Below are 22,715 nucleotides of genomic sequence, written 5' to 3' on the forward strand. Positions count from 1 at the left end.
TTGATTAGAGGTATACTGTGTATAAAGCATTCTATATACACTTTTTATAAGGTATGTTTTACTTAGGGTAAGGCTTTGTTAGCACTGTAGTTTTTATAAAGGCAGTCTCTGAGTTTGTGTATCCTTTTTCTTAGAATTCTTTGACACTTATACTAGCAGTTTGATTTCTAAATAATATAAATCATATTTATATGTAAAATTCAATTTTCTTCTAGTTCAATTTTAGTCTCTGTGATTGTTGTTACTTTTTGTTTAAAAAATTTTTTTTAAATAACTGGTCTGAAGTGACGTGTCTTTCTGATATACCAGACATTATATTCTACCTTCTATTATATCTTTGCAACAGATTTATTTGAAAATGCCTATGGGTCTTCAATGAAGAGAAGAGAACTTGAAGATCTGAAGAATAATATTGAATTCAGAGGTCATAAGCCACTTAACAGCATCACTGTTTCAAAGAAACGCAATTGGCTATATCAGAGTACTCTGAGATCTCTTAATCTGGAAGAAGAAAATAAGAAATGCCGAGATAGAAGTCATTTATCCATCTCACCTGTGTCTCTACCTAAACATCAGCTATCACAGTCTTTCCTCAAATCATCTAAAGAGTACTGTACATACGTGGTATGTAACACTACAAACTCTTCGTTATCGAAAAACTGTGCTTTAGATTTTAATGAGGAAAATGATGCAGATGATGAAGGAGAAATATGGTACAACCCCATTCCTGAGGATGATGACCTTGGTATATCAAGTGTCTTGAGTTTTGGTGAGGTTGACTCTGCTGTTCTGAAGCTCCCTGCTGTCAATTTAAGCATGTTGTCTGGCAGTGACCTGATGAAAGCAGAGCAGCATACTGAAGACTCGCTGTGCTCTTCCGAACATACAGGTGATATTCAGACCACATGGTCAAATGGAATGAATCCTATGGATCCTGCCCATTCCACAGAATTTGTGCAGCAGTACAAGCAAAGGCTAGGACACAAGACACAAGAAGGTATAATGGTAGAGGACAGTCCTATGTTGAAATCTCCTTTTGCAGGTAAAAATGATCATATGGTCTTTTCTTTCTTCATTTTTCAAAATAAGTCTTATTTTGCTTCATTCATTCATTCATTTATTCATTCATTTTTCAATTATTTGATAGTAGCTAAAACTAAATATAAAAGATGTTTGTTATACTTTTTCTTGTGAATATATTTTCATGAAAATAAAACTCAAAAAGGTTTATAAACATTTTAACCTACATGCTGGTTTAATTATTACTATCACAGACTTGATCTTTGTTTTATTTTATTTTTTAAGAAAAGGTCTCACTCTGTCACCCAGGCTAGAGTGCAGTGGCACAATCATGGCACACCGCAGCCTTGACGTCCAGGCTCAGGTGATCCTCCCACCGTAGCCTCCTGAGTAGCTAGGACTATAGATGCCTGCCACCATGCCCAGACAATTTTTGTACTCTTTTGTAGAGACAGGGTTTTGCTTTGTTTACCAGGCTAGTCTAGAACTCCTGACCTCAAGCCATCCACCCACCTTGGCCTCCCAAAGTGCTGGGATTATAAGCGTGAGCCATTGTGCCTGGCCACAGACTTGACTTTATAGTCCGGTGTGCTTTAATATGCCAATCCTTTGAGACAGTAATTGCTTGTCTATTAGTTGGAAGCAAGAAATCATAGGGAGTTGAAGAAAAAGTAAGTCTTATTTTTCATTCATTCATTCATTTATTCATTTACACCTGGCCTGGCTGCAGCTGAAAAGTTTTATTTTTAGTGTATCAGTGGTCATTAGTTTGTGTTTGTTAGGCCTAAGTTTCCTCATGAACAAAAGAAAGAGAGAAGAGAGAAAGAAATGAGAAGTAGAAGTAGGGCCCTTGCAAATAGGTGCTACAGTAGTTATGGAACTGAAAAATGAAGTAATTGAAGTTTTATGTAGATGAAGTTGGCCCATGTGAAAATAAGAACTACAGTAGTTTTGGAACTCAAAAATGAAATAATTGAAGCTTTATGTATATTAGGTTAACCCATTTGAAATTGCGGATATTCAAAAGTTTTTGATCTGCAAAAATTGCCTTTAATTTTCTGATATGCTTCTTTTAGTCCCCGACACAGTACGCAGGAAACAGAACGTAAGGCACATTTGCTTGCAAATATCAAGTGTAGAATAGAAAGCAGTTCTGTTTTATATCAAGTCATTTTAATTTACAGAATTTCAAATGATGCAGAATATTTAAAGAGGTGGGGTATAGGAGATGCTGTCAGGGCTTTGTCTTATATCCCTTGAGTTTTATTACTTACTTTTTAAATGGAAGAAGCTTATTCCGAGCCACCAACATCTTCATCTCTGCTTAAGGACTTTCTCTGAAGTCTTAGAGAATCTCTCTGCAGGCAGCCGGGGCATGCCTCTCAACCAGTGCCTGACAAGAGCTGGTATAGAACCACCTCAGCTCCCTCAACCCTTGGGCAGAATAATTCTGAGTTCATATTCTATGTTGTTTCCCAGAGTTTTCTCATGAGGTCAAGCACTAGTTGCCCATAGTGATAGCAGGCTTAATAATTCAGCTTGAATTTTCCCCTGAATTTTCTCAACTCCCTCGCTGTTGTTTCTGTACTTTGCAAATAAACTACTTACATTTGAAACCTTTTCTCAGGGACATAGAAAGGTGGAGTAAATGTATATTAAGAGAAAAAGCAAGTTTCAAAACAATGTGTACTGTATGATGGCAATTTTGAAAGAAAAGCTGAAAGCTATCCTGGAAATGTTGTGTTTTTTTGTTTATTTGTTTTTATTTTTTTCTGGGTGTTGAGATTGAAGGTAATTAAATTTTTTCTTTGTGCATTTCTAATTATAGGATAATTCTCCAGAGCGAATGTGTCCTTCTTTTGTAGTCCGGACGGGGAGAGAAATAAATACTATATAAAATAGTAATTTGGAATGCAGATTGTGATCAGGGTGGAGTGATAGGGAAGGCTATAGTATCACAGATAGCAATGGATATGGAATAGTTCAGAGAAGGCAAGGGAGTGTAAGGATAAGAGCAAAGATAGAAAGTTGGTGTTCATGAAGTGACACACACCTTGATTTAAGTGACTATCCTTAAACTTTTTTTTTTAATGTTTGTGGCAAATTGTGAGCCCGGAAAGACTAACAGACATTTTTTTTAAAAAATATAACTTAAAAGTATGGTATATCTGCTTTTTTTACTATCTCCTTTTTTACTGTCATTCTTCTCATAAATATATAATTAAAATATATTTATAATTATGAAATAGATATATATTATAAATATTAAATATTTCATTTAATATTGTAAAATATATGATTATAATATATAATTAAAAATTTTTTGGTCAAAAATCCTAAATTGACCAAAGGAAATATATAGACAGTTTATTTATAAGTCATCTTTTTTTGTTGTTTTATTTTGGTGGAAAAACCATTACCTAAAGTGATCTGTTTCTTAGCAATACTGGCAGAAAGCTCTTGAGAAATTGGCAAAGAAAATGGTTGAATTTCAAAATAATTTTTGATCAGAGAATTGGAAAGCTAATTCATCCTAATACAATTATGACTTGTTTTTTCCTGATTAACTTCCAGATATATATGTATTTTTTTTTTTTTTTTTTTTTTTTTAAAGACAGGGTATTGCTGTGTTTTGCAGGGTGGAGCGCAGTGGTACAATCACAGCTTGCTAGCCTCCCAGCCTGGGAAACACTGGACCTTCCCGGCTCAACCAGTCTTCCCACCTCAGCTTCCCTAGTAGCTGGGACTATAGCTCACCACCACACCTGCTAATTTTTTTGTATCTTTTGTAGACATGGGGTTTTGCCATGTTGTCCAGGCTGGTCTTGAACTCCTATCTGCCTCAGCCTCCCAAAGTAATGGGATAACAGTGAGCCACCATGGCTTATATGTATCTTTTATGTAGTTGCAATCATAGTGGACTTTATTTTTTATTTTTGCTATTTTTACTTGGTATCTTCATCTTGCATTGTTACATGTAGAGTAGTATTGTTTCTCAAGCATTGTAGTACAGTATTTAACTGGGTTGATGTGCCCTAATCTATTTGACTATTTCCTTAATGTTAGGTGTTGATAGATTGTTTCTGGTGCTGTTGCAGTGATCTTCATAATAATATTTTTTACTTCATTCAGAACAATTACCAGGATCATTACTTGGTGTTTATGGCTGGTAATTATTATTGTTAATTTCTATATTGCATTTTCTACAAAGTTTGCCAGTTTACAAGGCAACTAACAATTGGTTATTCATTTATTCAGTAAATATTGAGTTCCTGCTATGTACCAGTTACTGTTCTAGGTGCTAAAGGAGTATGCCAGTTTCACTTGACTCTAGCCTAGTTCATAAATTTATATTTAAAGATTTTTACTTTGTACCTTCTTTTTAAAGATAGTATGTGATTTGATTAGTATAGTTGCAGTTTAATTTTAAGCGACTGTGGAATTTGGTAATATTTTGGCTTTTGGGGTTTATAAAACCAAAGCATTTTGGTTTTAATAAATTCAGTCTTATCTGCAGTAGAAGTTGCTATCATGTACAGTATTTCATTTTAATAATTAAGGACTTCAGTAGAAATTACTTACAATATGTTAAAAGAGTCAATTTTTTTAATATGATAATGTATTTAATCTAAAGCAATTTAATATACTGGATAGCTTTTCTAGGCTGTGATAAAATAGACAGATTGATGTTTATAGACTAAAACAGGACCCTGAATAACTCTAGAATGTTTCAGATTATTAAGCCAGTAGAATTGTACTATAATTTTAGTACAAGGGGATGCTTTATCCAGTTTATCAAACACTCCATTTTCTATTATCTTCTTACTAGAAAAGCCCTGTAGGCATACTTAAAATAGTTTTTTCTCTATAAAGAAACTACTTATTTGTCATTGGGACACATGGGGTGGAGGGAGAATATTAGTACTTTTTAAAGAAAGATCATTTGTTGATTTTTAAAATGAATAAATACTTTTTCTCATTTTAATTGTGAAATAATGTGTTACATACATTAGTTTTTGATGTGAGGTTATTAGATCTTTATAAGGAATAGACAAAGTATGAAAAATTAACTTAAATTTTAAATAATTGGGATAATGCAGTATTCTGCTTGAGTATCATGATGGAAGTTGAGCTGAACTTCTAATGAAATCTCCCCATTAAGATGAATAAGAGAAGAATTTCTGCCTATGTGAGAGCTTGTTTAGTTGATGGTTTATAAAATAAGAATAAAAGTAGAAATCAAAACATACTGCTTTATAATATATTTTTCTTTCTTTCTTTTTTTTTAAGGTTCAGGGATCCTGGCTGCTACAAATAGTACTGAATTGGGAATTATAGAACCATCTTCTCCAAATCCTAGCCCTGTGAAAAAAGGCAGTTCAATTAATTGGTCTTTCCCAGATAAAATAAAATCTCCACGAACTGTGAGGAAACTTTCCATGAAAATGAAAAAGTTGCCAGAATTTAGCCGAAAGCTAAGTGTTAAGGGAACATTGAATTATATAAACAGTCCCGATAACACTCCTTCTTTGTCTAAGTATAACTGCCGAGAAATTCATCATACTGATGTTCTGCCCTCTGGGAACACAACCACAGCTGCTAAGAGGAATGTTATAAGCCGATACCATCTTGATACCAGTGTATCCTCCCAGCACAACTACCAGAAGAAAAACTCTATGAGTTCTAAGTATTCCTGCAAAGGTGGTTACCTTAGTGATGGAGACTCACCTGAACTTCTAACTAAAGCTAGCAAACATGGATCTGAAAACAAATTTGGAAGAGGAAAAGAAATAATTTCAAATAGTTGTAGCAAGAATGAAATTGACATTGATGCTTTTAGGCATTATAGCTTTTCTGATCAACCTAAGTGTTCACAGTACATATCTGGGCTCATGAGTGTACATTTCTATGGTGCTGAGGATTTAAAACCACCTCGGATAGATTCAAAAGATGTCTTTTGTGCAATTCAGGTGGATTCAGTAAACAAAGCAAGAACAGCTTTGCTCACATGTCGAACAACATTTTTAGACATGGATCACACTTTCAACATAGAAATTGAAAATGCTCAACATTTGAAACTAGTAGTATTCAGTTGGGAACCCACTCCAAGAAAAAATCGAGTTTGTTGTCATGGAACTGTTGTTCTTCCCACCTTATTTAGAGTGACAAAGACTCATCAATTGGCTGTCAAACTTGAACCTAGAGGTCTTATTTATGTGAAAGTGACCCTTATGGAACAGTGGGAGAATTCTCTTCATGGACTAGACATAAACCAAGAACCAATAATATTTGGAGTTGATATTCAAAAAGTTGTAGAGAAAGAAAATATAGGACTGATGGTGCCCCTTCTGATACAGAAATGTATTATGGAAATTGAAAAGAGAGGCTGTCAGGTATTATCTTACTATGGTTCTCTACTACTTCCTTTATTGATTGATTAATTGTAAGTCTTGGGGGAAGGAATTCAAGGTAATGTAAAAAAATCAAATTTAGATATTTTACAATTCCTTTTATTCCATTACTGTTTAGGGTATAATTTTTAAGTTGACTCATGTTGTCCGTTATTGAGAGCATGCTAGATGATTCCACAAATTTATATTGCAACACAGAGATTCATGGGTCTTATAATTAGAAATCAGGATTGCTTCAAAATGGCATTAAAAGGCAAAATCAGAGCTGATAAACTTAGGCAAAGGATATTAGTATCAGGTATAAGTAATTGTTTATACTAATTTTTGTGATACATATTAAGACTAAAAATCATTACGTTATTTCTGCTTTAGTACTATCCGAATTTATAATATTGGTTAAAAAGGTAAGTTAAAAGACAATGAGAGTAAATATTATAAAATCTGAAATATTTATTTAATAAACTTAAGCTTAACATGGAAACTCAAGAAACAGCATAAGTTAATGGAATTTTGCATTAAGATGCAGAATACCTGGATTCTGGTTTCTCCTCCATTATTACTTAGCTGTGTCATGTTGGGCAAGTCACTTAATCTCTGTGGATCTTACTTGCTTGGTCGGGCATGGTGGCTAATGCCTGTAATCCCAGCACTTTGGGAGGCTGAGGTGGACGGATCACCTGAGGTCAGGAGTTCAAGACTAGCCTGGCCAACATGGTGAAAACTGTCTCTACTAAAAATACAAAAATTAGTCCGGTATGGTGGCACATGCCTGTAATCCCATCTACTTGGGAGGCGATGCAGGAGAATCGTTTGAACCACTTTAAGTGCCAAGAAAACATTTTTAGCAATACTTTTCATTTTTATTTAGAACTGTACTTTTTTTTTTTTGAGACGGAGTCTTGCTCTGTCGGCCACACTGGAGTGCAGTGGTGCAATCTCAGCTTACTGTGACCTCCACCTCCCGAGTTCAAGCAGTTCTGCCTAAGCCTCCCAGTTAGCTGGGATTACAGGTGCACGCCATCGTGCCTGGCTAATTTTTGTATTTTTTTTTTAGTAGAGACGGGGTTTCAGCATGTTAGCCAGGCTGGTCTCAAACTCCTGACCTTGTGATCCACCTGCCTCGGCTTCCCAAAGTGCTGGGATTACAGGTGGGAGCCATGGCTCCTGGCCTAGAACTGTGCTTTTTAAAGACGTTTTTGTTTGTCTCCCCTGCTTCTTTCTCCTCCGCTTGCCCTCCCCTGTCCCCCACCCCCAATAGAGAGAGGCTTATTGTGCATGTATTTTATAGACTGGCATACTGCTTTAATTTTGTTTACCCGTTTAGTCAGGAATTATTCTTCTTTTGTTGGGTTTTTATTGTAAACATGAAAATAGGCTTTGATAGTCATATGCAAAGAGTTTGTGGCATGGGTCTTTGCATCTTCCAAATGCTTTGAATGCTACTCCCACCCATCTCCTGCTTAAAATGGGAAAAATTGCTATGGAGATCATACTCATGGTCTGCCTTTCACAGAGGCATCAAGCATGTACTTCAAGGATTTGATTCAGGATCTCAGCATCTGAAAGTAGGGATATATCCTAAAATATCTTTTCCTTGAAGTACCTGTATTAGATCTTCCTTTCTTTGTTCATCTTTTTAAAAATTATATTTGTGATTTCAACTTTTGGGGGTAAAATATCCCATCAATTTATTGTGTACTAGTTAAGTAGTACTTCCTTTAAGTTGTAGGCTCATCTTCTCAAGTTTAAGGGATACATCGTTTTTATGGTACTTTATGACACTTATATGTGCTCACACCAGCAGGGCTATGATCAAGTTCGTTTTTTCTATTGTGGTAGCATTTCCTTTGATTCTGTTTAGTATTTTAGTTTCATTTTCTGGACTGTCTACATTTCTACTGTGTCTTTTTTGAGATGATGTGACCAGTGTAACTCATGCTATTCTCAATGTGGATGCATCATGAATGTGGGTAAGAGTAGGAAATTTGAATTTTTTTCCTAGTGTATTTCTTGGTTTCCCATATTATCTTGATCTTTTTGAATGTAGCAGCACCTTGCATTATCATGTCTTGGAAATAGTTTTAGGTTCTTTACTATCTTTCAATTAATACCTATAGCTTATCATCTCAAATATTTTAGATAATATTTCCCTGTATCTGTTTTGACACTTTCTCATATTGAGACCCACCTTATAATGTATTCTATCAGTTTTTTAATGAGTCAGAAGAGATTAGTGTCATAAGTAAACCTGGAAATTTCATTTGTATACTTCTTCCTCTAGATCATTTAGTGCATTTTACAGTGATTCCTAGTTCAAATCCTGGAAGACTACTTTTACTTTCTATCTTTAAATAGTTTCTTTCTTCATAATTCTTCCTTCAATTCAAAGTGACTGAACTTTCTAAATAATCTTAGATGTGGAAGTATGGCTGACAACCACTTATTCTCCTTAAGTTTTTTTGAAGGTTTATTCTTTCAAAGACCTTTGATAGCTTAATTGGGTGTGTTTTGTCTTTACAGAGATCATGTTTATTTCTTCTTGGTAAATTTATAGTAAATAACTTAAGACTCAATATTTAGAACCTGTATAACAGTGCTTAAAGACAAATCTTTTCAATGTAGGTTGGTAGGATGGGTAGTGTCTGTCCTCTATAAATTTTGAAGTAGAGGTTTTATTTTACCTTTAATATATTATTTTAAATTTCCTCCATCACTTTATAATCAATTAATTTGACAACAAAAAACCCTAAGTTTGCTTCCGTGTCTTCTTGAGAATCTTTTTTCTTAAAAAGCTTTGTATACTAGAAGCTTATTTCAACTATATTGTTATTTTAAGGATAAAAGAAACTGAGTTTTAAAGAGATTAAATAACTTGCCCAAATTCATGAAGCAAGGAGTGGGGCATTATGACTCTAAAATCCTTGTTCACTGTCTGCGCTGTACTACTTCAGTCTGGAACAAAAGTTGTGAAAGGGTGCACATTCCTGGGGCATAGAGATCTTGATTGAGCATATAAAACTGAAAAGAAGGGATTGCATTTTACTTAAGATAGGTAGCCAGCATTACCAAACTGACAGTGTATTGTTTGAATTTAAATGAAAGAATAGGATATTTTTATTAAACTAATCAACATAGTATATAATGAGATTTCAAAGGCTATATTTGAGGTATTTTAAATTAAATTACATCAGAACGTATTTGATTGCAAAGTTCATGTGATCTATAATGTAATTATATTTTCCCTTTATCAAATTTACCATAATGTGGCCATAATTTTATTCCTAGGTAGTAGGCCTGTATCGATTATGTGGTTCGGCAGCAGTCAAGAAAGAACTGCGAGAGGCTTTTGAGAGAGATAGCAAAGCTGTTGGTCTGTGTGAAAACCAGTACCCAGATATAAATGTAATAACAGGTAATACATAGATTTTATTTTATGTACTCTTTCTGGAAAGACTACATCTGCAACAAAGATAACTGAAATACATTTGTAGCTGAAATTTAATTTGTTTTTATTCTGAAGTCTTTTCTTCCTTCACAAACATTACTTACTGTGTTATTTTCTATGGGAAGGTATTAAGCTATGGTCCTTTGCCCGCCAGCAGTTGACATGATGAAGGAAAGTAAGACCTACTTTCAATTAGCTATAGTAGCTAGCAGAAAGAAAAAGGTACCTTCATAGAGGTATAAATAAAATGCCTTGGGAGTTGAGTTTGACTGGTACTTAGGTGATATAGAGGGTATTGACTCTCTGGTTAGAGAATTTAAATTTATTTACTAGCCAGAGGGGATCCATTAAAATTTTTTGAGCAGGGGAGTGATATCATTAGAGATTGTTTTCAGGAATATTAATCTGGCAACTCTATGTGATGAATTGAAATTAGAAGAGACCAGAGGAAGGAAAACCAATTAGAAAGCCTTGGCAATAGTCCAAGCAAAGAGGTAGTAAGAGCTAAAGGGGCTTGTAGCAGTAGAAATAGGAAGAAGTAGAATTGAAAGGAGGTGGAGAAAGAGGGAGCCCAGACAGACGTGACTTTGAGACCTGGTTGATTGGGTACCATTAGCAGAAATAAGAGAGCTTCAGGGAGAGCTACTGCTTTTGGTGGGGAAGTGCTGAGAAAGATTATGAATTGGGCTTTGGATATATAGAATTTGAAGTGCTAGTAGGAGATCTAAAGGGGTAGATCAAGCAAAGTTGAAACTGCTCATCTGTAGCTAAGAAGAGGATGCAGTAGAATTTGAGGGGTCTCTTATTTACCCAAGTGGTGATTATAATTCAGTGTATGGCAATGGAAATATACTTCTATTACCCCTGAAAGATGAGAGTGGAAAGAGAGTCATTGGCATATATGTGTAGTTAAAGCGTTGCAATTGTCCATAAAGTTTGAAAAGACAAGAACTTTGGAGGTCTCCCAACTTTGGAGGCAGGCAAAGAAAGAAGAAACACCTAAAGAGATTAAGAGGAAAGGAGTCAGAAAGTTTGGGAAATAAGAGACAACAGAAATTAAGCAAAAGTGTGATACAGTCATTCTATGGAGAGATTATATGAGAAAAGAAAAGGGCCTTTGAATTTGGCCATTAAGAAATGGCTCATAACCTTATTGGTAACCTTCAGGAGCTACTGGTTTATAATAATTCCATATTTGTTTTTGTTGTTTTACTTTTTTAATTATTGAAGTTTTCAAGCATATGCAAAAGTACAGAGAATACTATGAAAAATCCTGTTTATCACCTGGTTTCCATAATATCAACACATGAACAGACTTGTCTCATTCATCCTCCCATTTGCTTCTTCTCAGCCCTTGATTATTTTGAGAAAATCTCAGACATATCCTTTCATTTATAGATGCTTCAGTGTGTATCTCCAAATCTTCTGTGTATTTTGATAGTTCTTTCTCCTCTCTACTGACAACCACCATTTTTTTTTTTTGCTGTAATGGGTTTATTTTTCTCTTATAACTTGCTTTCTTATTTTTACTCACAATTAACTGTTTGGGTGAAAATTTGAGGAAAGTTCATCTTGTACATATTTAAGAGAATTTTGTTGGTGAAAATCCTTAAAGCTTACTTTTAGGATTGAGACTTTCTGAATAATTGAGATTCCTACCCTTTGAGTGCTGAATAACTGTATTTTCTTCAGGTATTTAATATGTAACTCTTAGATAATCAAAACTTTGATTCCAAGCATTTTAATGCTAAGATAAAACAAACTGTCACTTTTTTTCTTATATATTTTAGCAAATCAGAAATAATGATTCCTTTTAATTTTTATATATTTCTACAAAAAATTGAGATGCCTGAAAAAAAATGAAATGTTCTTTCCTTGTTAATGTGTAATTAACAAAATCAGCAAAAGACTCATTTTATGAATCCATGGAAGAGAAAGTTTTATAAATACAAATTTCCAGCAAGTACACTCTATAAATAAAAATAGATTTTGTCTTGGTGAAACTTTGTCTTATAAATAAAAATTATGTTAAACATGTATAATTTTAAAAGATGAAATGAAGAGTTCCTAGTTTTGGAAATTGGCAGCATATGCAGAAGATATGAACAACAGGTCAATGAATATTGGATTTATAGCATTCTTTCCTAAAATTGAGAGTTTCTGTAATTTATAAATTGGATATTTCTTGGCTCTATTCTTTATACTATTCAATTTGTGTAAAGCTGTTTTTCAGAAGAATTTAGGGCTATTTTTTTCTTGATTAAAAGGCAATGAAATGATTTAAGATTTGTCTGCAAAATAATTACATGACACAAGGTTATCGTGGCTAAAAATAAAGGTTATTGTTGATTTGAGGAGTTGGCCAGTGACAGTGTTGCTTCATGTGTTTGTTCCTCATGAACTCACATTTCTGAGTAAACTTTGAAATATAATTAGTAGTTCAGTAGGTCTAAAAAATGAGAAATTAATGAAGTGAGTGACAGATTTTGTTCACAGTTTAATGTGTTTTTAGTAGTTGGTTTATCTGGAGCATGGAATGAAATACTCCAGACAAACCAGTTTTTTAAAAATCAAGTACAAAATTTTAGGTATAAAGTCCATTCATAATTCTTTTTTGCTTGCTTTTTGAGAGAGTCTCATGCTGTAGCCCAAGCTGGAGTGCAGTGGTGCAACCTCCGCCTCTGGGGCTCAAGCAATTCTTGTGCCTCAGCCTCCCGAATAGCTGGGACTACAGGCACACACCACTACACCCAGCTCGTTTTTTGTATTTTAGTAGATACAGGGTTTCACCATGTTGCCCAGGGTGGTCTTGAACTCCTGAACTCAGGAGATCCTCCCATCTCAGCCTCCCAAAGTGCTGGGATTACAGGCATGAGCCACTGCTCCCAGCCTATTCCTAATTCTTTATAGGACTTATTAGCAAGGGACAGAAGACTTTGTAAAAGTCAAATATTTATCATTTAGTGATTATTAAAAATAAGTCTTCTGAGGATTACATGTGTCTAGCTACTGTAAAATAGATTTCTTGCCAGTGCTACATAATCAGTATCTAGGTTCAGTGCTTGAAAGTTCATTTGACCATGCCCTTTTCTGATTTTAATCCTACCATAGTCATTTTTATCCTATTTGCCATTCAGGGAAAACTTTATCAGAATATAACTAAATGATCTTGAAAACATTAATATTTTTCTTTTTTGTACATACTATACATTTTCCTACCATACGTATTATATGTTGTCTGACCTCTGGAACATTAACTTACAAATTGTTTCCATTTTCCTTTACCTAGATTGCCTATAGATGTCAAAACTGTGCAAGCACCAAGGAATGCTAAATGTTGAGGAATGGTCATAGACTTAGCAACCCATATATACTGAGATTGTTTATGAGAGCCATTTGGTCTGAGTAACATGTATAGGGTATGACTAAAGTAGATGATAAGGCCAGAAACAGTAAGTGAGGTAAGGTGCGGGGTAGGTTAGTGGAGTTAAAAAAGTAATTTGTAGCTCTACCTTCAGGAAATGTCAGTGATTCAACATTCAAATCTACCTAATCAACTGTATCTTTACTATCTGTATAAGTTTTATATGTGAGAGAATGATTCTCATGTTTGTATATGTCCATATTCAGTCTTCTGGTTCATAGGTCCTAAATGCTTGTGTATTTATTTAGGCTTATTTTGAAGCCCAGAATATGGTCTTTGGTGGGAAATGTTCCATCTGAGCTCTTGAAAAAAAGAATGTGTATTCTGGTGCTTTTGGACGGACTGTGCTGTAACTATCAATAAAGTCAAGTTAATTAATAATGTCCCAGTCTTCTACATCTTTGTTTTCTTTCTACTCGCTGAGAGGAGTATTGAAATCTTCAACTATAATTGTGGTTTTTCTCTATTTTTTCTTCAAACTGTTTTTGTTTCCACCCCACCTACCCACTGCCACTATTTTGCCTTTGAAGATTACAATTAAGCATGTGTTAGGCCACTTTACATTATGTTACAGCTCACTGATAGTGTATTTTTTTTTCCAGCTTTCCCCCCACTTTGTTTCATTTTACATTGTTTCTATTGCTGTATCTTCAAGTTATATTAGCCTTGTCTTCTGATATTAATTTCATTCGTTGCATTTTTAGTTTCAGACAACCTAGTTTTCACTACTGTAAGTTCGATATGGATTTGTTTTTTCAGTATTTTCCATGTCTCTGCTTAATATGTTCAGTCTTTATTCTAGCTTCTTGAACATATGAAATACAGTTATAATAAGTGTTTTCATATCCCTTTCTACTGATTCTATTGTGTATGTCTTTTCTGAGTTGGTTTAAATTGATTTGACTCCTCATAGGTTATATTTGCCTCCTCCTTTATATGCCTCGTAATTTTTTACTGGACATCAAATGTAAATTTTACCTTCTTGGGTGCTGGATATTTCTGTATTTCTGTATTTATAGCTGTGGTTTGGTATGCAAGTACGTTACTTGCAAAGAGTTTTTAGTCTTGCTTTTAAGCTTTATTAGGCAGAATGTCAACTGATTTTAAATAAGTCTCTTCTTTGTCTGTTTCTTTGATTCTCTACTGAAGCAAAACTCTTCTGTATACTGTGTACTTATATTAGTTTTCTATGGCTGCCATAACAAAGTACCACCAACTTGGTGGCCGAAACAACAGAAATGTCTTTTCTTACAGGTCTGGAGGCTGAAAGTTCAGAATCAAAGCATTAGCAGGGCCCTGCTCCCCTTGATACCTGCAGGGGAATCCTTCCTTGCATCTTCCTAGTTCTGGTGGTTTGCTGGCAACCTTTGACAGCCCTTTCTTTGCCTGTAGATGCATGATTCCAATACTGCATCTTCACATGGCATTTTCCCTATGTTTCTTCATATCATCTGCTCTCTCTGTGTGTCTTTTGTCTGTGTCCCCCATTTTATAACGACATGTCATATTGGAGTTGGGCCTACCCTATTGACCTCGGTTAACTTGATTACCTCTGCAAAGACTCTTTCCAAATAAGGTCATATTCTGAGGCACTAGGAGTTCAGACTCCAACATGGTTTTTTTTGGTCAGGGGTGGGGGCCACAATTCAACATAGTACTGTACCCAAATCCCATGAATTACGAAGTTTTCCGCTCTGGCTGCTTGGAACAAGAGTGATTGCCCGCACTATGAAAACTCCTAGAATTGTTCTTTCTAATCTGTTTGGCTGGTTCTTTCTCTAGCATTGGGGAGTTGCCCCACCTGCATGTGCCGATTAGTACGCAGATGAACACTTGGGACTCCTTGCTGATTTCCAGAGTCTGTCTCTAGGCAGCCCTCTACTCTCAAGTGCTCTGTCCTGCAAGGTCTAGTAGCTTTAGCCTCCTTGAATTTCTAACTCCCCTTCAACTGTCGAGCTTTACCTGAGTTTTCGTTTCCTTACTGCGATCTGGAAAGTCTCTCCAGGTAGTAAGCTGTGGTTGTTGTGGGCACACTTCATTTGGTTCCCATCTCTCAGGGATCCTTGTCCTTTGCCTGATGTCCAATGTCTTGGAAATAGTTTTGTCAGATATTTTGTCTGGCATTTTCTTTTTTTTCTTTTTTTTTTTGAGACCGAGTCTCGCTCTGTCCCCCAGGCTGGAGTGCAGTGGCGTTATCTCGACTCACTGCAAGCTCCGCCTCCTGGGTTCACACCATTCTCCTGCCTCAGCCTCCCGAGTAGCTGGGACTACAGGCGCCCACCACCGCGCCCGGCTAATATTTTTTTGTAGTTTTAGTAGAGACGGGGTTTCACCGTGGTCTCGATCTCCTGACCTTGTGATCCGCCCGCCTCGGCCTCCCAAAGTGCTGGGATTACAGGCGTGAGCCACTGCGCCCGGCCTTGTCTGGCACTTTCAGTTGTTGCAAGCAGGAGGGTAAATCTAGTCCCTATTGCTCCATCTTGCCTAGAAACACTGGTCTGCCTTTCTACTCTGTATATGGGTTACTGATTGCAACGAGAAAAAAAAATCGATATTGTTTGGTACCAGTATTAATCCATGTACTTCAAAGTCATTAGAAGGCTCTGAATGGTGCCTAATAATAATTGTACGTTTTCTTATCAGCTCTCTATCTCATTCTCTGGAGTGTCTATTTAATATCATCTCACTCCTCTCAAACCTCATTTCACCCATGTCACTCTTAGCAGACGACCTTGCCTCCTAACTTCACAGAGAAAACAGAAGCCATCAGATGGGAACTTGCTCTACTTCTTGTGACCCAGCCTATCAATGTGCCTTCTTTGGCATACATTCTTTCCACTTCCTTTCTGTAACAATAGAGAAATGACCTTCCTTACATCTTGGACAAATTCTAATTCCTTCATGTGTTCTCAGAAGTTTCTTTCTTCTTAGGGACTTTCCTCAATCGATTATATTTCCTCTCTCCTGAACCTTGAGAACCTTTTTATTATCTCCTTTACATTAGCATTGAAATGTTTAAGTCTCTCCTGTCTTTAAAGAAAAATCTCCACTTTGATCTTGTTTCTCCCCTGCCCTCCCCTCTCCTCTATGGTTATCAGCTTTTCTCAAAGCCAGATTTCTTGAACAGGTTGTGTGCATTTCTTTGTCTATTTCCTTAATGCCCATTTACATCCTAACCAACTGCAACCTGACTTCAGTGTCCTTTATTTTCCTGAAACCGTGCTTGCCAAGGTTGCTGACTTCCTTTTCTGGTGGACATTTTTGGGTTCTTAAATTGTCTCTGGATCATTATTTTCTATGCCTGGTTACAAACCCCATTGCCTAAACATAAGAGGAATTTGTTAAAAATACAGGGACGGGAGCTCTGACCTCTGTGGATTATGATTTAGTAGGGCTGGCACGAGGCTCCAGAATCTAATGTTTTTAAAAAGCCTCAGTGTGCAGCCCATTTTGAAAAACACTGTTCTCTGCAATATTTAACACTATTCTTATCTAACCTAACTGTTGTTTGGGTATCATTAGATATCATAGACTCTTGAAACATTTTTCCTCGACTTCCTTGGCATCACTTTTGCCACTCTCCTCTCGCCCCATCCCCATCTCCTCTCACCATACATACATCTTTTGCCATTCTTCCGTAGTCACCATTGGAAGACCCTCTTTCCTGATGACCCCTGGAAAGTTGATGTTCTTCAGGTTATTTTCTAAGCCTTCTCTTAATCACTCTGTATGCCTCCCTGATAATCGTTCCCAAAATCCAGTTATCTTTAAGTTGATCATTCTTAAATCTGTGTCTAAAGTCATCTCTTTCATCTCCAATTTTTATATCCATCAGCCTTGAATGTCCCATAGACAGCTTAAGCTCCATATGTTCAAAATGAAACTCTTCTCTTTATCCCCTAAAACGTGATTTTTCTCCTGTGTTCTCTATTTGAAGTAATGTCACTAGTATCCACCTAGATGCTCAAGTTCCAAGCCTAGGAAAGAAACATTCTTATTCCTCCTTTTTCTTCAGAATTGCAAATGCATTTTTTACTTAGCAGTCCTGTTTTAATAATGTATCCTACAGACATACCTGCATATATACAGAGCGATTATGTGCAAGGGTATTAATTGTAGCATGTTTTGGAAAAACAAAGGATAAGAAACAATTCTAGTATCCATCTGTAAGAGACTGAATAGATAAGACTGTGGGACATCCTTACATTGAACTACGGTAATGTGACTATAAAAATGATTAAGGAAGCTCTGTATGCCCTGAAAAGATCTCAAGGATATGATGTTAAATGAAAAAGCAAGAAACAAAATAGCATATACAGGTTTCTTATTTCTAATTTCTTTGGGTTTTGGAATATTTGCATTATACTTACCAGTTTAGCATCCCTAATCCAAAAATCAAAAATCCAGAATGCTCTAATGAACATTCCTTTGAGCATCATGTTGGCATTTTAAAAGTTTTGGATTTGAGGGCATTTTGGATTTTTAAACTAAGGATACTCAACCCTCAATGAGGGAGACAAATCATATTTATATTTGCATAAACATTAGAAGGATGCATAAGAAACTAATGAATCATGTTACTATTAAATATTTAAAACCTGGGGCCAGGCACAGTGGCTCATGCCAAGTACTCTGGGAGAATAAGGTGGGAAGATCACTTGAGGCCAGCAATTCAAGACTAACCTGGGAAGTATAGTGAGACCCTGATCTACAAAAAATAAGAAAATTAGCCAGGTGTGGTGGCAACTACCTGTAGTCCTAGCTACTTAAGAGGCTGAGGTGGGAGGATTGCTTGAGCCTAGGAGTTTGAGGTTACCAGTGTACTCCAGCCTGGGTGATTGAGTGAGACCCTGTAGCAATTAAAAAAAAAAAAAAAAAATCACATGTGAAGCTTCCTATGGAATCATGTTTAAGTTCAAACTAAGCTAGGCTGAGAGCATGTTCTGAATCAATATTGTATATATTTAGGTTTTTGGTGTTAGGAAGATCTCCTGTTTTCCCTTGTGATCACATGCCAGCCTTTAGTTAGTATCTTACATACCTTGTTTATATATAACAACCACTATTCTTTCCAGTTTCCTCTACTGTAAGTAATATCTCTTAGTTCGAAACTACATGTGGAATGTTTGCAATTGACTTTCCTCATTTCCATTATACTGACAAGTCTGATGTTTTCTGTTCTTAGCTTTTGGTTTTATTTGTTTGGTTTTAGGAATGATTTTTTCTTCCATATGATAGTGTAGCATTAGAGATTATCCAGCTATCCAGTATATCTGTTTAAGACACTCCTCCACTGTTAAAGAGGAAATGTATTTATTTTCAAGGGTTTTGGACAATTGGTACTCTTTTATTATCAATTTAAAGTCTAGAAACTCAAAATTTGCGTAATTGGAATAATTTATAATTAACATAAATATGCCTTGCTTGCTTAATTTCTGTTTCACATGCATTTAGAGAAGCTTTTTATAGGGGGCAGAATCAATAAGGGTATATGTATCAAGAATAGCTTACTTTATGATTAACAAACCTAACATGTATGGTAACTGAAAATTATGTCTGTACATTTTTAGCATGCTTTCAAAACACGTCAATTACCAAGGCAACTTAAAAGAATATAAAATGCTAGTATTTTATTATAATTCTTTTTATGTTATTGCTTTTATTGTTTTCAAAATATTGAAAGTTGGCTATAATACTTAAATTTAAAAAATTGACCATAGTTCTTTATTTCACTCTGCAGTCCAATCACCAACTGTCTGCGGTTTGTTTGTTTTCTAAAGGTGTTCTTAAGGATTATTTAAGAGAACTCCCTTCTCCTCTGATAACAAAGCAACTTTATGAGGCTGTATTAGGTGCAATGGCAAAAAGTCCTTTGAAAATGTCATCAAATGGTTGTGAGAATGACCCAAGTGACTCTAAGTACACTGTTGACCTGCTGGATTGTCTGCCTGAGATTGAGAAGGTAAGCATTACAGGTATACATTTTTCCTGAAAGCCAGTTAATGAACTATATACCTAGCTCCAGAGCTACAGATAATTTTAGATATTTAACATTTGTGGCACTCATGTATTTAAAAGCTCTGCCGTTACTGCCTTTAAACAGCCTAAGTCCATAAAAGCTCTTAAACAGAATAAATCTAGAAAACAATTTTATCTTTTCTATATGTGATTTTAGCCTGAGCATGAATAAATACTAAAGTTTTTTGTTAGTTAAAACTTTATTTTTTTGTTAAAATATTATTACAATATTTGTTCATTATAGTAATATTGAAAAGATACAGAAAAGAAGAATGTAAAATTACAATCATCAATATCCAGAGGCAGCTATAATTAACATTTTGGTGTGTCTCCTTTTAGTATTTTTTTAGATATGATAACTGTTTTGGTGTACATGGCCTAACTTTAAGACAAACAACACCCCCTACTTTATTTTTTTCCTCCTTATCCTTTCCATGTGCCCCCTCTCCAAAATCTTCAGACCAGCATCCTCAAATATGCCTGTAGGAGAGAGAGAGAAGGATAGGTAGGTCTTCAGAACCAGCCTTAGCCTAACTTTATCTGTTGTTCCTTAGAATATAAGAGAAAATAGGAGAAAGATATGACCGGGCTTGTCTAGATGAGGCCAAATTTGCCTACTTTTTTTTTTCTTTTTAATCATGTTGGGGCAGAAAGAGCAAGAATTAGTGGGTAGAAACTGTAAGTCCGGTAACTTTATTTGCAAGTTTACTGTGATCACCTGAATGTCCTATGCTCTGTCCAGTTGAATTAACAATCACTCCTCCTTTGGATTAGGGGAAGGGAACAGCTAAAGAGTGCAGAAGCAGAAGGGTGGGGTGAAGTTTAAGGGGGCGGGTGGAAAAAGTAGAGATACTGGTTTCCCAACCCTAGGTAAAAAAAAAAAAATTTTTTTTGAAGATGGAGTCTCACTCTGTCACCCAGGCTGGAGTGCAGTGGTGTGATCTTGGCTCACTGCAACCTCCACCTTTACAGGTTCAAGTGATTCTCCTACCTCAGCCTCCTGAGTAGCTGGGACTACAGGTGGGCACCACCATGCCCGACTTATTTTTGTATTTTTAGTAGAGACGGGGTTTCACCATATTGGCCAGGCTGGTCTCGAACTCCTGACCTCAGGTGATCTGCCCGCCTTGGCTTCTCAAAATGCTGGGATTACAGGCATGAGCGACCATGCCCAGCACTAGGTAAAATTATAAGTGCCACTTCTAAGTGAAGAAATGAGTGTTAGAGAATTTAAATCACTTGCCGAAAGTTACATAGCTTTTGTGAATATTATAGTCTATCACATGAATTCAAATCTTTCTGACCCTAAGGCCCATGCTCTTACCATCCTTTCTGAAAAGACTAAGTAAGCCTGGGCTGTATGGTGAAACCTTGTCTCTACAAAAATTACAAAAGTTAGCCAGGCACAGTGGCACGTGCCTATGGTCCCAGCTACTTGGGAGGCTGAGGTGGAAGGATGGCTTGAGCTCAGGGAGGGCTACAGTGAGCCGAGATCATGCCACTACACTCCAGCCTGGGCAATAGAGCCAGACCTTCTCTCAATCAATCTATCAGTCAATCAGTCAATAACTGTGATATACCATTGAGTAGATTTGACAACATACTTTATCAGCATTCTCTTTTATACATTTAAATTTTGAGTGATTTGTAAATATTTGTACACAGATTTATTTTCAGTTTAGAATTATTTAGAATAGAATCTCAGAAGTGGAATTGCTTATTTAAGTAATATGAACATTTTAAGGCTCTTATATGTTTTCATACTAATTTTCTTTCTTCGTCTTTTTTTGTTTGTTTGTTTCTGTTTTTTGTTTTTGAGACAGGGTCTCACTTTGTCTCTCAGGCTGGAGTGCGGTGGTGCAAACGTAGCTCACTGCAGCCTCAACCTTCCCTGCTCATGTGATCCTCTTACCTCAGCCCCCCAAGTAGCTGGGACTACGGGCGTGTGCCATCACCCTCAACTAATTTTTTTTGTATGTTTTGTAGAGACTGGGTTTCATCATGTTGCCCAGGCTAGTCTCGAACTCTTGAGCTCAAGCAATCCACCTGCCTTGACCTCCAGAAGTGCTGGGATTATAGGCATGAGCCACCACGCCTAGCCAGACTAATTTTCAAAAGGAACATGACAATTACATTTTTTGGTCCATCTTATTTAGTAGACAAAAAAAATTTGCATTCCTTTGCTTGCTACTGAGATTGAACATATATTTAACCAGGTGTAGTGTGTTGTTTGTGTCTGTGTGTGTGTATGATCACAATTATTGCTGGAAATACCCTTAAGAGGCCAATGTATATGGAGTTGTGTTAGGAAATAATTATTAATTAAAAAAAGAAATATTCATATATTTAACTTGTTTTGATTTAAAATGCCATATTCTTCTCTAGCTTTCATTCTCTCTTCATTCCTTCCCTTCACAGCCAAACATTGAAAGGCTATTTATTCCGGCTGTTATCGCTTCTTCACCACTCATTTTACTACTCAGCACATTGTAATATGGCTTCCTACCTCATCTCTCTGGACTTGTTCTTGCCACAGCTACTAAATGACCTTCTGACCAGCAAATCCATTTGTCACTTTTGGCTCCAGAAATAATGTTATTTTGATTTTTCTTTAAATAAGATTTTTTACCAGCTTAGACAACAAAGTAAGACCCTGTCTCTACCAAAAAAAAAAAAAAAAGTTTTTTTTGAGACAGAGTCTCGCTCTGTCGCCCAGGCTGCAGTGCAGTGCAGTGGCATAATCTTGGCTCACTGAAACTTCTACCTCCCGGAACAAGCGATCCTCCTGCCTCAGCTTCCTGAGTAGCTGGGATTACAGGCATGTGCCACCACACCCAGCTATTTTTTTTGTATTTTCAGTAGAGTTGGGGTTTCATCTTGTTGACCAGGCTGGTCTCGAACTTCTGACCTCAGATGATTCACCCACCTCGGCCTTCCAAAGTGCTGGGATTACAGGCGTGAGCCACATGCCTGGCCTACAAAAATTTTTTAAAAATTAGTGGGTATGGTGTCGCATGCCTGTAGCCTGAGCTACTTGGGAGGCTGAGGTGGGAAGATTGCTTGAGCTGGGAAGGTCGGTGCTGCAGTGAGCTGTGATCATGCCACTGTACTCCAGCCTGGGCAACAGAGTGAGACCCCGTCTCAAAAAAAAAAAAAAAATTAAAGTTTTTAATTGGCATCAATGTCTTCAATACAATTTTGAAGAAAAAATTACTTATTTTGTTAAATGATTGATCATATGCCACTACATCAAAAAACATCATTTCTTTCCATAACTGTTGAAACATAAATAACCATTCTACTTTTTGAGCCAACTATCCTTACTACTTTCTTTAAGGATTAAAAAATATTTTCAGCAATTTTTTTCTTTCATTTCTAACTGTACTATTTTTCTTCT

At 36.1% G+C, this 22,715-nt stretch overlaps 1 protein-coding gene across 1 annotated transcript in view; it reads left to right on the forward strand.

Moving 5' to 3' along the window:
- The window catches only part of SYDE2 (synapse defective 1, Rho GTPase, homolog 2 (C. elegans)), a 40,632-nt gene that overhangs the window by 9,905 nt on the left and 8,012 nt on the right, over positions 1–22,715 (forward strand). Inside the window, exons 2-5 of the mRNA XM_011956111.1 lie at positions 347–1,042; positions 5,311–6,413; positions 9,717–9,843; positions 19,081–19,262. Of these exons, the coding sequence (XP_011811501.1) occupies positions 347–1,042; positions 5,311–6,413; positions 9,717–9,843; positions 19,081–19,262 (2,108 nt within the window). The remainder of the gene's footprint in view (positions 1–346; positions 1,043–5,310; positions 6,414–9,716; positions 9,844–19,080; positions 19,263–22,715) is intronic.

This window comes from Colobus angolensis, unplaced genomic scaffold (genome assembly GCF_000951035.1).
Source record: "Colobus angolensis palliatus isolate OR3802 unplaced genomic scaffold, Cang.pa_1.0 Scaffold41, whole genome shotgun sequence".
NCBI classification, from domain to species: Eukaryota; Metazoa; Chordata; class Mammalia; order Primates; family Cercopithecidae; genus Colobus; species Colobus angolensis.